At 42.9% G+C, this 12,972-nt stretch overlaps 1 protein-coding gene across 8 annotated transcripts in view; it reads right to left on the reverse strand.

Annotated features, from left to right (window-relative positions):
• Nucleotides 1–534: 534 nt before the first annotated feature.
• LOC133518142 (uncharacterized) overlaps nucleotides 535–12,972 on the reverse strand; it is a 48,685-nt gene continuing 36,247 nt past the window's right edge. For 7 of the 8 annotated variants that reach the window (XM_061851730.1, XM_061851726.1, XM_061851727.1 and 4 more), the window contains exons 3-15: nucleotides 12,103–12,171; nucleotides 10,990–11,142; nucleotides 9,673–9,819; nucleotides 9,392–9,589; nucleotides 8,179–9,247; nucleotides 7,183–7,491; nucleotides 6,822–6,964; nucleotides 5,965–6,088; nucleotides 5,001–5,657; nucleotides 4,460–4,647; nucleotides 3,925–4,140; nucleotides 3,341–3,509; nucleotides 535–2,649 (exon numbers count right to left, since the gene is read on the reverse strand). In XM_061851730.1, coding sequence (XP_061707714.1) covers nucleotides 2,500–2,649; nucleotides 3,341–3,509; nucleotides 3,925–4,140; nucleotides 4,460–4,647; nucleotides 5,001–5,657; nucleotides 5,965–6,088; nucleotides 6,822–6,964; nucleotides 7,183–7,491; nucleotides 8,179–9,247; nucleotides 9,392–9,589; nucleotides 9,673–9,819; nucleotides 10,990–11,142; nucleotides 12,103–12,107 — 3,528 coding nt within the window. In that variant the 5' untranslated portion in view covers nucleotides 12,108–12,171 and the 3' untranslated portion in view covers nucleotides 535–2,499. The remainder of the gene's footprint in view (nucleotides 2,650–3,340; nucleotides 3,510–3,924; nucleotides 4,141–4,459; nucleotides 4,648–5,000; nucleotides 5,658–5,964; nucleotides 6,089–6,821; nucleotides 6,965–7,182; nucleotides 7,492–8,178; nucleotides 9,248–9,391; nucleotides 9,590–9,672; nucleotides 9,820–10,989; nucleotides 11,143–12,102; nucleotides 12,172–12,972) is intronic. The other variant, XM_061851733.1, reaches the window with a different exon arrangement.

Genomic DNA, 12,972 nt, shown 5'->3' on the forward strand with positions numbered 1-12,972 from the left:
TCAAAAAATTGGAAACAACTCTATTATATAAATTTTGACAACCCTAAATAGCCGAAAGGAATAGTGGCATACATTAGAAAGGGTCCCTGAATCGCTGTCAAACTTCGGTTTTGTAGGAAGTTTAAATTCTTTTCTGTACGGTAGAACTATTACTTGGGTCGTACTTACTTGGCGGCGTAGGAAGAATAGGGAGCTAGAGGAGCTGGTTGCGATGCCCAATATAATTGGCGAGATCAAACCCACACGACTCCGCTGGCTCGGTCATCTAGAGAGGATGGGAGAGGATCGTGCTGTGAGAAGAGCGTATGTGGGGCACCCGGGTGGAAAGCGTCCGTCTGGGCGTCCCAGATACCGCTGGAGTGACGAAGCTAAAAGACCTGTCCGCCCTCGGAATACCCGACTGGCGTGAAGTGGCGCAGGATAGGGCAGAGTGGCGCTCTCTTGTGTCAGAGGCCAAGATCCTGTTTGGGTCACTGAGCCAGTGAAGTAAGTAAGTACTATTACTTAATCTGTGACAGAAAATTAAACAACATCTACTTGATAAATTAAAATTTATATTTATGTTTTATTTACAAGATCATTTTACTTATTATAAATAGTTAACTAATTACATAACGTAATTGACTAGACGATGGAATGTGTATAGTAGCCTATGATGGTTACGCAAACGTCCCAGTGTTTGACACTTCCCCAGTAATAGGGTTGTTTCCAATTTTTTGAAACGCTTGTAATACGTTCTATATTAACTAAAAGTTAATTTAACAAAATATATTTTTACAGATGCTTTCGAGCCCAAAACGCTCTTTTAAAATTGTGTGACGTCACAGTTTACGGTTTGACACATAACTACATACACACGTAGAAGATACGAACTGTCAACTGACACTTGTCATTTGTTCTTTATCGCCTAACTGTCAACAGTGTCAATCCGAGAGTTGTGACGTCATCAGAATCTTCAATGACGTTTCGAGTTTGGTCACGTGACGTGTGCCAAAAGATATTTTAAATTCAATATTTACAAAAATATGGTCATTACAGGTCCCCTAAAAGTAGATTCTTATAATTCAAAAGAATTTATTGGGATACAATTCTGCCCTAAGATTTGTAGATGGAAACAACCCTATTGTCAGCTTATTTTCATGCAATTTAGGTAAAGATTTAGGCTGTCAATGGCTGGGAAGTTTACCTTATCGTTTATTGCTTAAAAATATTCTCTCTACAGGTCTCGATAAAAAGACGGATTTGTGTATCATTTTATATCTTTACCATGCGATAATGAGGTATCATGAGCTTATTGCATAAAATGTACAATAGCTATTTTGTTCAATATTTTAACATCAGTTCGAAGTTCAATTTTTTTGGTTAAAACTATATAGTTGTGTATGAAAAACGTGCACCGTGTGTGTGACGACGTGTACCTGTATCGATTTCTCTTTCTTTGCTTCTATTTACTTCTTTTCTTTTCTACTTCTATGTATTTCGTCAAGTAGTATCCTCTACAGTGAAGTGCTTGTTTTATGCTTTTGACTTTACAGTACATAATATAGAACATTACCAGACAATATAGAACAGACTTGTTTGACCCGCAAGACTGGTAGAGAATGCCAATCCTCCTGAGACCCTGAGTACAAATTTTTGTACATATTCCAAAATCTATTTTGAACTTTTATTATGTAACTAAGGGTTCAAAATTCAAAAACAAAACAATTGCTTCTGGGTCTCAGGAGGTTAAGCAGCGGTTCCCAAAGTTGACTGGGCTCCGACCCACCTAAGAAAAACTGCCAAATTCGGGACCCACCGCTTGGCTGTCTTAAATATAGCATGAAATATTATTAGTACCGGCTGTTAAGAGGGAAGTATATCTACCACGTGATCATCAATGCAAAAAGAGAAAACGTTTTTCCACTTCTAAATATTTTCCATTCTCTATGATTTTTTAGTATGTTATTAACGCGATAAAAAACTCAGTTTATAGGATTTCCTTTTTTTTTGAAATTTGCAAAACGTTTTTTTTTTAAAGCGAAACTTATAAACCTAGAATATATTATGCTGAAGCGATCGACATCAAAATCAAAGTGATTTGTTAAGATTTAGTTATTGGAAAACGTTTTTTCCCGAAATGGAATTTCATAGAAAAAATACCGTTATTTCGCTAGGATAGCCAACTCCTTCCTTACTTCTTAACCAGAATGGTCGGCATGTCGTCTTTTGTTTTAGGGCTCACTGAAATTTCGCGGTCTCGATCGTGACTCATAGTTTGGGAAATGCTGCTTCATGGTATTAACACCGCTATTCGTATCGTGCAATAATATACAAATATTTTTTTAAGACACAGGAAGCAAATGAGTCGCCTGAATCGCCCGATGGTAAGCAATTACCATTGGCCATATGGCTGACAACAAGGCGTCATCTATCGGGCATTTCGATCATTTGTACATTTATCTTAATGGCAGATATAGTTTGTAATTTTTTATGCAATAGCCTCATGAATCTGATATGTCAAGGGAGGAACCGTTGTGTTTCGACGGGCACGTCGACGCCGGGCGAGTCCGGCTCCGTGTCGGCGTCGGCGTCGGCGCTGAGGTATGTTGTGTCGGTGGCGGCGGACGGCGGCGCCGCCCACGACACCCAGCGTTCTTGTAAGTCCTGCTGATAAGAGGAATACAATCTTAAATATCATATCACATTAGATTCCTTACCATGACTTTGCAATGGCCATAGGTGATAGTTGGTTAGCGACTACATAAACTTACTCATAATGCACCTTTTATTTACTGCAAGTAGATTTAATCGGACGCTAAAGAATATGGTGGCTAATGGTACTGTTAATGTTACCTAAGTATTTACTTATGGGTAAACGCTTATATTCATCTAAATTTAACATAAACTTTAAAAGTGACTTTTGCGTGTGCGAAAATTATCTTTAAACTGTAGCTATTGGAAATCAGTTGTTGAAATTCAGTGCCTGGTGTAGTAGAGTTAATGAACTATGTATAATTAGCTTTTCGGCTGGGGTTGGTGGATTGAAAAGAGTTCACCCGATATTCGCTCAACTATATCTCGCCTGAAGAAGATCCGGACGATCGTAGACGGATGTAGATAGAAATCTACGGCTACACAAGTGGTTGAGTATTGTGTATGTATTGATATTTCCACTATATTCATTAAATTAACAGTAAGGCCTAAGTCTCCTGGTCGAAAACGTCGAACGCGACAAGACACGGCGTCAATAGTCGCAGGGCATAAGCTAGGAAAGCGGCTCTGCCGCACGCTTGAACGCACCGCTGGCTCTTGCAGCTAGAATAAATTACATGTAGTGGATGAACTAGAGGCGTCTTACCTCGTGTTCAGAGTGTTCAGATGGCCGCGGCGGGTCGAGCGGCAGAACGTCGAACGCGACAAGGCACGGCGTCAATAACCGTGGAGAGTCAGCTAGAAAAGCGGCTACTGCCGCTGCGCTTGGACGTGCCGCTGGCTCTTGCTGCCAGCAGGACTTCATCAGCCCCTCCCTGGAAAGATACAGAATAGGGATTACTTTGTCATCAATATAATTCAGCTAATCCAGCTAATCGAGGCATCAAGATCGTGATGTCCACAATTAATGTTGATGTTTAATTCTTTTTACATGATGTTGAGAATTAGGGGGAATTCCTTGTGTTTCAAAAATAGGTTGTCCTGGCTACGCTCTAGGCTAGTATGCGTTATATAAAATTCATTAATTCTTCAAATTTATAAGTTAATAATCTGAATGAGAACGCGCTGCAATACCTTTAGTGTTAGGGTATCATGGGTAAGACCTTTAATAACAATATTTCATGTTTTAGGTACATGTGTCTATCGGAGGGAAAGAGAAGCAGCTTTGCTTTTGTATTGCCCAGCAGTGGGAGACTCTTTCAGGCTAAAAAATGTGTGTCTGTTACTTACAGGTTGGGCTGCAATCCAGGCGGTGGGCGAAGCGATCGTCCTCGTGTGACGCGCGCCAGCACCTGTGCGTTCCCGAGCCCTTGATATGGCAGGGCTCCAAACGTCACGATCTCATACAGCAGAACACCGAGCGCCCACACGTCTGAGGCGGGAGAGAAAACGCCTCGAGACAGAGACTCGGGCGCCATCCAGCGCACGGGAAGTAGACCCTTGCGGCTGAAATTATAACATACAAAGGTTATAGGTATGATCACATTCTATTACAAGCAACAAACTCACAATCGTGAAGTCTCATAGAGTAATTGCTGGTCAGAAAGCATTTGCTGATTCTCTAATATGAAGTTGAGACTGACCGCCTCACGAACCAAATGAGGGTGCGAAGGTATATTTTTACGTCTACTTATGAGAAGCCAATGAGGTAAGTAAAAAGGCAATGAGGTAAAGGCTGCTGGCTGCTTGAACTGGAAATGATTATGAGATTTTCAATATCGCAAGCCTCCTTGCAAGGCTTAGTCGGCCTGGGTATGGTAGTTACCTAAACCGGTAGTAATCGCTCTCGCATACTGGTCGCGCCATGCCGAAGTCAGCCAGCTTGAGCTGCCGCCGAGCCGACACCAGGCAGTTGCGGGCAGCTACGTCACGATGTACGAAGCGGAGTTGAGCGAGGTATGAGAGCGCACGCGCCGCGTCTACAGCCATAGCCGTCAGTCGTGTTGGCGATACCTACAAAGATATTATAATTGTTTTACTTTGAAGCTTACGGGAGAGCGATAATAATCCTCACTCCGGGTTCATGATACAAAGATTAGTCCATCCCGGTTCACATTTGCGTCTGGAATGCGGGTTGCGTTTTAGAACCTTTAAGTATCCAGTATGTAGTTTCATTTTGTAGGTTGAGATGATATAAAAATAATGTAAGTTTCGATTGTTTGATATAAAATTGTAATTCTATATGATTATTCAATAGTTATTGAAATATAAATAATAATCGACCTCGAGACATATTTTTTACAAAATACAACACTAATGTCGATGTAATAAGTAGCCACTAAAGTTATAAAACATAATTTTCTTACCTCATCCGCGGCTTCGCCTCCTTCTTCCACCAAATGCCGTCGCGCCAGCAGATATCCTTTCAAATCTCCATATAACATGAACTCCATAACAGTGCACACTGGTTCTGAGTGCGTGACTACACCTAGTAGTTTCACAACATTGGGATGTTCAAGCCTCTTCATAGCTTCAGCTTCAGCAAGAAAGTCTAATTTTTCTGCCATGCCAGCTCCGGGTTTGAGCGTTTTGACGGCGACGGCGGTCCAAGCACGTCGCTCCGTTAACAATGCATGCCCGCCGTATACTGTACCGAACGCGCCGACGCCGAGCTTGCGGTTGATAACGACACGTTCTCGTGGTAATTCCCAGCGGTCTAGCGCGTCCAGTTTAGGTGCTAGTGTGGTTAAGCCGAGAGCAGCTAGGCGAGCGCGGTAGCGCGTTTCTAGACGTCTTTTAAGTAGCCACCCAGCGCCGCCGAGCGCAGCTGCAAGCCCGACAAGGAGAAGTGCTAGAAGCGTTCCTAGTGCGACGCGGCAGTCGGCGCGTAGAGCATCCGCTAGGGGCTGCAATGCGCATGGCTCGACGCCGTCGTTAGGAGGTGAACCGTCAGGCGTCCGCCAACGGATCGCATTTGGCGTCAGTTTTAATGTACTTGTCCAATCACCGACGGCAGCGTACGCCTGAAATGAAATGAATAATATTACCCATACTTTGTAGAATACAATAACTCAAAATATTGTAATTTTCTAGGAACTTTTAACTTTTTTATTGACCAAAGACGTTTGATGCTGATATTTGCAATCACTGAGACTGCCTTATATATCTGTGTCTAATAAAAAACCTACTATCTTGATCGGTAATCAGCATCGTTGTCTGCAGTTTCCAGTTAGATCAACAAGTACTTATCATATACATTTAATATATGTAGAAACATTTGCAAATTGGATGGATTTGTGTCAATATTTGTGTAGATCTGTGCAATTTTACCTGCGTGCCGTTGTCCCACTGCAACAACCGCAGTGGCACCGTTCGTGCGCCGTTTCCCCACGCAAACTGTCCTGTGAGTCCGGTATAGTTGTGCTCTGGACTTTCCACATCGGCTATCAGTGATCTATAAAGGATAAAGGAATCATACATACCTGCATGAATTATGAGGAACTAAGAACTTACGAACAAAAATAATCCGTTTGTTCTTTCAAATTCAGAATAAGTAGGAGTTTTATTTTGACAATAGATCTTTCCTATGATTAACGTATCTATAATTAATGATTTTATATTCGTAGCAATATGACACCCGACGAACAAATTAGACTTTATCTACTTGTCACTGAAAAAGGAATATTTAAATAAATATTTGCCAGAACTCGTTAAAATTAGGTCTTAAAACAGTTTTCTGATTACTGTTCAAACAATCACCCTCGCATCGCCTGAGACAAAAATGACACGGAGCGTAAGCGTAAGCGTATCATAAAAACGTTACGAGTATGAGACGCGTAAGCGTAATCGTTTTATAAGTGAAATCTCATTAATTGAAATCATGGCGTCATCGCGTCAGATGTCTTCGGGGGATGGATCGAGAATGACGACAATCTTACTGTCTCGTAAGATGAAGAAGATTGTTTATTGTTTCTGACATAAGACAGAAGTTTTATTTTCTACGCCTGTCGTAATGACGCCAGAAATCTCATCGCTTCGCTACGGCGACGCTTCGTGTGCGGAATGTTTGAAGTTAGCCCTCTCGTTCTACGCGCGTATTACGATTCGTTTACGCGTCTCTTACGCTTACGCTCCGTGTGCTGAGGGCTTTACTTCTCTCATTATAAAGTACGAGCTTATATACTGACTTGATGATATCTTCCTGATGCAGGTCATCGAGTGCACTGGGTTTGCGCGTGAGCAAGCGGGAAAGAGCGGCCGCCCAGAGACGAAGTACGTCATACAGAAGGGCCGCGTTTGGCGTGGGCGTCGAACATGGGCCTGCCACCGGCTGGACAAGTAACACAGTTATTATTATTGGTATTTCAGCCTATAAGTCTTTATGTCATGAAATTTAACATGACTAGGTACTCTATTGTGGGTTGGAGATTATATTTTAAACTCTATATAGGAGCCGCTGGACTGAATGTCAAACATTGGATTAACAACGCATTTCAGCCAATACAAATGTTAGTATTGGAGTTTATATTCATTGTATTATTCACGGACCTGAAATCTGCACTGTGTACGCCAGCGCTCAGCCCAATCAGCGGGCGGCATCCAGTCCATGTGCCAAGCGGGCTGTAGACTAAGATGGCCGTCAGCCATATTCTGCAACTGTTCGGTGGAGCAGGGGTGTTTATCAGTGTTGGCTCGGATGAGGGCAGAAGGGGCTAGCGGTGGGAGGAGGAATACCGCGCCGGCCTGTGGTGTGAGTTTCGCCTCGTGGGCAGCACATAATGCTCCGCGTATTGCGCGTGCGTCTTCAGGCCACACTAGAAGGATACGCGCGCCAGCTGTTGCTGCACGGGTTGCCCACTGTAAATATATCCTGATTAAGGACCTTGCTGTTGTTTAAAACTATCTATGTTGCTAATGCTGCCTAGAGACTTTGTGGAACTGACTGATTTACCTATTTATAGGTACTTACTATGTAAATAATAAAATATAAAAATGATTACATTAAGTGAGTGATTCGATGCGTCATTGACTAAATTACAAATGCTCAAAGCAGATGCATTGATGACACGCTACTAGGATGTAGAAATCGAGATGAGTAAGAATAGATGATGTAATGAACTAGATCTCTAGAGAGAAGAGAGGTATGGGCATTGTGAATGTCATCTCGCTTTGTGTGGTAGGGCACAACCAGTGGATGTCATTCCAGATCTAGAGCAGAGCCCAACTGGGGAAGTACCTCCACCTTACAGAAAACAGCAGCCAAATAACACTAGACCCTACTCATAGTGTCGTGTTCCTGCCGGTGAGTAAGGTTGCCAGAGCTCCACGAGGGAGGGCGGGTTAAAGTGTCGGCAACGCGCATGTAACTCCTCTGGAGTTGCAGGCGTACATAGGCTACGAAGACTGCTTACCATCAGGCGGGCCGTATGCTTGATTGCCACCGACGTAGTATAAAAAAAGATCTGATAATAAAGAGATTAATGTTTAGTTATATATAAAATACACATTAAGATTCACAAATAAAATATTTAGAATAAATCATACCTGAGAAATTAACTCGTAATCTGGCTCTAGTTTGGTTTCGTCGTCAAGAGTTTTTGTCACGAAGGCGGCGTCTTTGCCAGCCATATCGTCACCTACGGCATCGGCGTCGGGCAGCTCGGTATGCACAACGACGTCGGCGCGCAAGCTCGCAGAGTCCAGCAACGGCCGCGTACCGGGTTCAGTAAGCGCGGCTATTCGACGCCAACTATGAGCAGATAGTAAGGCCCCTAGAGCGGCAGCCTCGTCACGAGTATCGCCTGCTGCACGCAGTACATACGGCCCTTCTGCAGCCTGCGGCGTATACGCCAGCACCGGCATCACATGCGACTTTGTTTGCTTAGCTACATCCGCAAACGCTGCGCCACAAGCCGGCCCGGAAACCGCTGATAATGCACCGTATTCCCCTGTACCTAGTGCATCCGACAGATGTTTATAGGCAGTAGATCCCGAGCACTCATCGTCGAAAGTTTCGACTTTAAAGCGCGTGACGCTTGTTGGGCTCTGTTCATCCAACTCAGCTAGAGCGGCGGCGGCGGCTAGCGCTCGTGGCTGTAGTTGTAATTCACGCGGCGTTTTGTCTGGCAGCATCACCAACACGCGTACTTCGCTAGCGCCAAGCGCTAGTGGATTCTTTGATAAAAAATCATTTGCTGCGGCTACCGCGCCTCGTGTTCGCGCTTCCTTGCCCAGTACTGCTAACTGATGTTCGTCCAACTTTAGTCTAGTTAGTACTCGTAACGCGCTTAATGTTAGCTCAGAAGCGCGTCTGTTCACACGCTTCAGTACTCGGTATGGCTCGAAAATGCAAGCAAGATTTTTGAAGTTAGTGCAAGGCGGTGGGCCGAGCGGTCGGCCGGGAGGTACGTTCAATGCATCACAGGCGATGAATGGTCGATGTAATCTAACAGCAGTTAGATGTGTGCCCAGAGGAACTACGCGTACGTGTAGTGAATAAGTGTGAGCAACGGTAGCAAGTTCCTTCGCTTCTGTTGTGGTACTAGTGAGAAGCGTCGCGCAACGTCCTGTCGTACATACTTTCATCGCTTCCGTCCCATTCGGATACGATAATCTGCGGGAGAAATTATTAAATGACGATATATTATAGACTACGAGAATAAAATAAGATAAATAATGATTGAAATAATGATTACATTAACTAAAATATAAAACGTGGAATAAATTATCACATATTTTAAAACTGAATAATACACACCCGTCCCATTTTGAGGTATTAGCGAAAACGCTGGCAACCTCCATCGGCGTCAATTCATAAAGCGCGGCGATGTCTTCATCGACTAGGTCAAGTAGGGATCGTGCCTCGCTCGGCACGGCCGGTCCCCCCGCGAGGCAAACTCGCCGCGCCGGCGGTGCTGCATCGCCGAGTCCGGCGAGACCGTAGCCATCCATGGCGCTAGAGAACACATAAATAAGAGTCCGTCTAAGCTAACTTTGCACCTTTGAATAAAATATTTATTGATTCAATTAGGTACTTACTCGAGTGGCGCTTCAGCGGCAGGTGTGGGTAATATAGCAGCGGTAAGGTTGCCACTAGTGAGGAGACGGTTCACAGCTATGTGGCATTTGCGCGACGCTGGGGCGAGGCATTCTTCCGGCGGCGGCACAGCCCTGGCGCGCACGCCTCTGGAAAATGACAATGATTTGGTCAAGATATAAAACAATTATTTTAAAAAGTGAATTATACGAGTAATAGTGAAGTGAAATATACTATGGTGAACGCTATACACTACCGTCAAGTTTAAGACCAAACATAATTTTTAGTTTCATTTTCAGGAACACGTTTGATCGGTAACCGGTAACCCATTTGTTTTGAAGAAGACAATGATCCCAAACATTCGACAAAGATTTATAGAGGCTACACAGCTAATAAAAAACAGCAAGGTGTGTTAAAAACATGATTTGGCCACCGCAATCAAGAAACGCTACTACACAAACTTGTAGAAATAATGTCAAGATTACTCTGTAGTGGAAAAGCGTCGAGGATTTTTCAATGAGAAACTGTAAAAAAACGTTTTATTATTATATTTAACCCTTTTTAAATAAATTCTAGGTAATCATCTACTGCAAAGTAGTATTTTCGTAAAAAAATCATTAAAATGTTGATTAATTTAATATTTTGACGCTAGGGTATATGCACGTGTATGTCCAAAAAAATCAGTAATTTTAATTCGGTCACAGGATTTTTTTTACATTGGCTATCTTTACGGTGAGACTGGAGACATTGTTTTATGGACTAAGGAAGCGGAGCCGGATCTAATTTGCGTTTGAAAGCTATACAAATAGAGTCGAACCACGATAACTAATCTCTGCATAGACTTTGCATTCTAATAAAAATATGACGTTTATAAGATAAAGATATATTTATTTGAAATTTTTTTTTGATAAAAATAGGTGGACAGCAATTTGAAATGCGTACATTTTACTTGAAGAAGTATGCAAATGCAAAGTAGCCTCTCGATACTTTGTCACGTCAAAGTCGGTACAGCAGGCTTAGCACAAAAGGGCCGCGACAGTAGGTGTCTCGCCCGCGAGATAGACTACCCGTCGCTTTCTAAATAATTCAGTCAGAAAAGGAAAAGGACAGATCGTCTATCTTGCGGGCGAGATACTGTCGCGGTGTTCCTGTGTTAAGCCGGCAGAATAAGCTTTCCCGGATTCTTTGTCTTTACCGCACTTTAAATTATTACTACAGCTCCCGCAGCCCGTAGCGCCGCGGTGACGCCGTCATCAAAGAGCACGGCGTTGGTCATCCCGCAGCAGGCTCGAATGTACACTACACTTCAGTAACATTACCTAGCCGCTAACGCCGCCGCCGCCAGCTCCCGCAGCGCCGCGCCGACGCCGTCATCGCCGAGCACGGCGCTGGTGACTCGCAGTTCGCTCGGCGGCGCGTCGGCGCGCGCGCTCAGCACGCCGCACAGCGCCGCCACGCACAGCCATGTGACTCTGTGAACATCGATATACATGACATTATATACTTAATCGTATTTAATTTTCGTGTTGGGCACACACCTCTCCATTTTTTCCACGAAGTTTGCTGCTTCTTTACTCCAGACTGCCAGAGTGGGTCTACATTCTCTTTAATATCGTCCTTCTATCTAGTTGGAGATTTGTTGGCTGCTCTACACGATGACCCAGTGCTGGACTAGTGAGTGCACGCACTATGGAATGGGCCACGTGTTGGAGCGTACCCACTACCTTGGATGTGCGAACGAAAAACCGACACCGTGGCCATTCCATCGTCATCCCGCCCCGCCATAAGCCATCCGACACCACTACCCTCTCTACACACTGGCCTATATGGCGCACAGCGCATCTGTATGGCTCCGGTCTTTTACATTCTTATTTTGTCCGAGATAAACTGTAATGTACTTAATAAAACTTTTGGTCACAAAAAGGGAAAGAAGGATAACTTTGTGGCAACAACACCTTAGCGCTTTCCCAGTTTACCACCTTTAGGAAAACGTGTTTCGCTTTTAGCAACGTCATCACAAAGATTTAAACACACATTATTTTTACGAAAGCGATTGCTATTAAACCTTCCAGTCTAAGGGCAAATAATAATAATACATTCTGTCGCTTGTTAAGTTATTTTTTTTTTTTTATTATTTATTGAGAAACAAACAGTCTTAAAATAAACATATGAGCAACTTAGCTAATAGCTATGGATTGATTTCGTTATAGACCTATAGTTTCCTAATTTTAAATTATTCGATGTACAATTGAAAAAATAATAATAGTGTAAACTTATAGCGTACATAACAAAAGCGTAAATTTATATATAAAAAATATATATATGTAGAGAACTGAGAAAATACTTAAATCATAGGTACCTATTATCAGGTTGCTGATAATAGGTACCTATGATTTTGTTGTTGCTGGTTATTGCTATTAGTGAATGCTTACCTCATACAATAGCGGCCAGCGAGCGTCGAAACGACGCGGCCACCGCGGAGATTGAGACGAAAACAGCTTCTGAAAATAAAAATATTAATATACTTAAGTATTATATGAAATCATAGTACGAACATTATGAAAATTAGTTTTACATATATTTTAATTTTAACTAGGCTTAGAATAAATCAATATCATTTCATATAAGTATATCCTGACGTTTCGAATGTGGCCATGAAAGCACTTGAGGGGCTAAACGGATTCCAGAATTACTCGCTTTGCTTTGAATCCTTAGCTGTAAAGGTCCAGAGATAGAAGTAATGTAGGTACTGCATGATACCCTGTTATATTCAGGTTTTCACTTGCAAAATAAGTTATTATACAAACATGCGAACTACGACGTACGATATACGACGCATTTTTGGAAGCCGGCTGCGCAAACACCTGGAGGCCTTAAAAGAATAACTTATATTTATTTTACGGGTATACCTAATGAAATGTTGCGCTAACCGATAGTTAGAAATTAATATGTTTATATTTGAATTGTAAGGTGGTCGGCCTCTTCAAGTGCGTCGGTAGACTGGATAAACTTCGCTAACATTCACTATGGTTAGGGAACCCAAAAAGGCATATACATATGTAGTTACTCGAGCGCCTCTGAATTAGGTACGAGTGATATTTTGCTACTCCCTGGAGCCTACCTTAACCACTTTTAGACGTCTACGTTGATCCGTTGTTTGGAGGGGGGCTTAACAAATCGTTAAAATTAGTTTTGATAAATTCTGAAGATCTTAGGCCCTCAGCACACGGCGCGTAAGCGTAAGAGACGCGTAAGTGTATCGTAATACGCGCGTAGAACGAGAGCGCTACGAGCACGTACAA

Source organism: Cydia pomonella, chromosome 5, assembly GCF_033807575.1.
Source record: "Cydia pomonella isolate Wapato2018A chromosome 5, ilCydPomo1, whole genome shotgun sequence".
Classification (NCBI taxonomy): domain Eukaryota; kingdom Metazoa; phylum Arthropoda; class Insecta; order Lepidoptera; family Tortricidae; genus Cydia; species Cydia pomonella.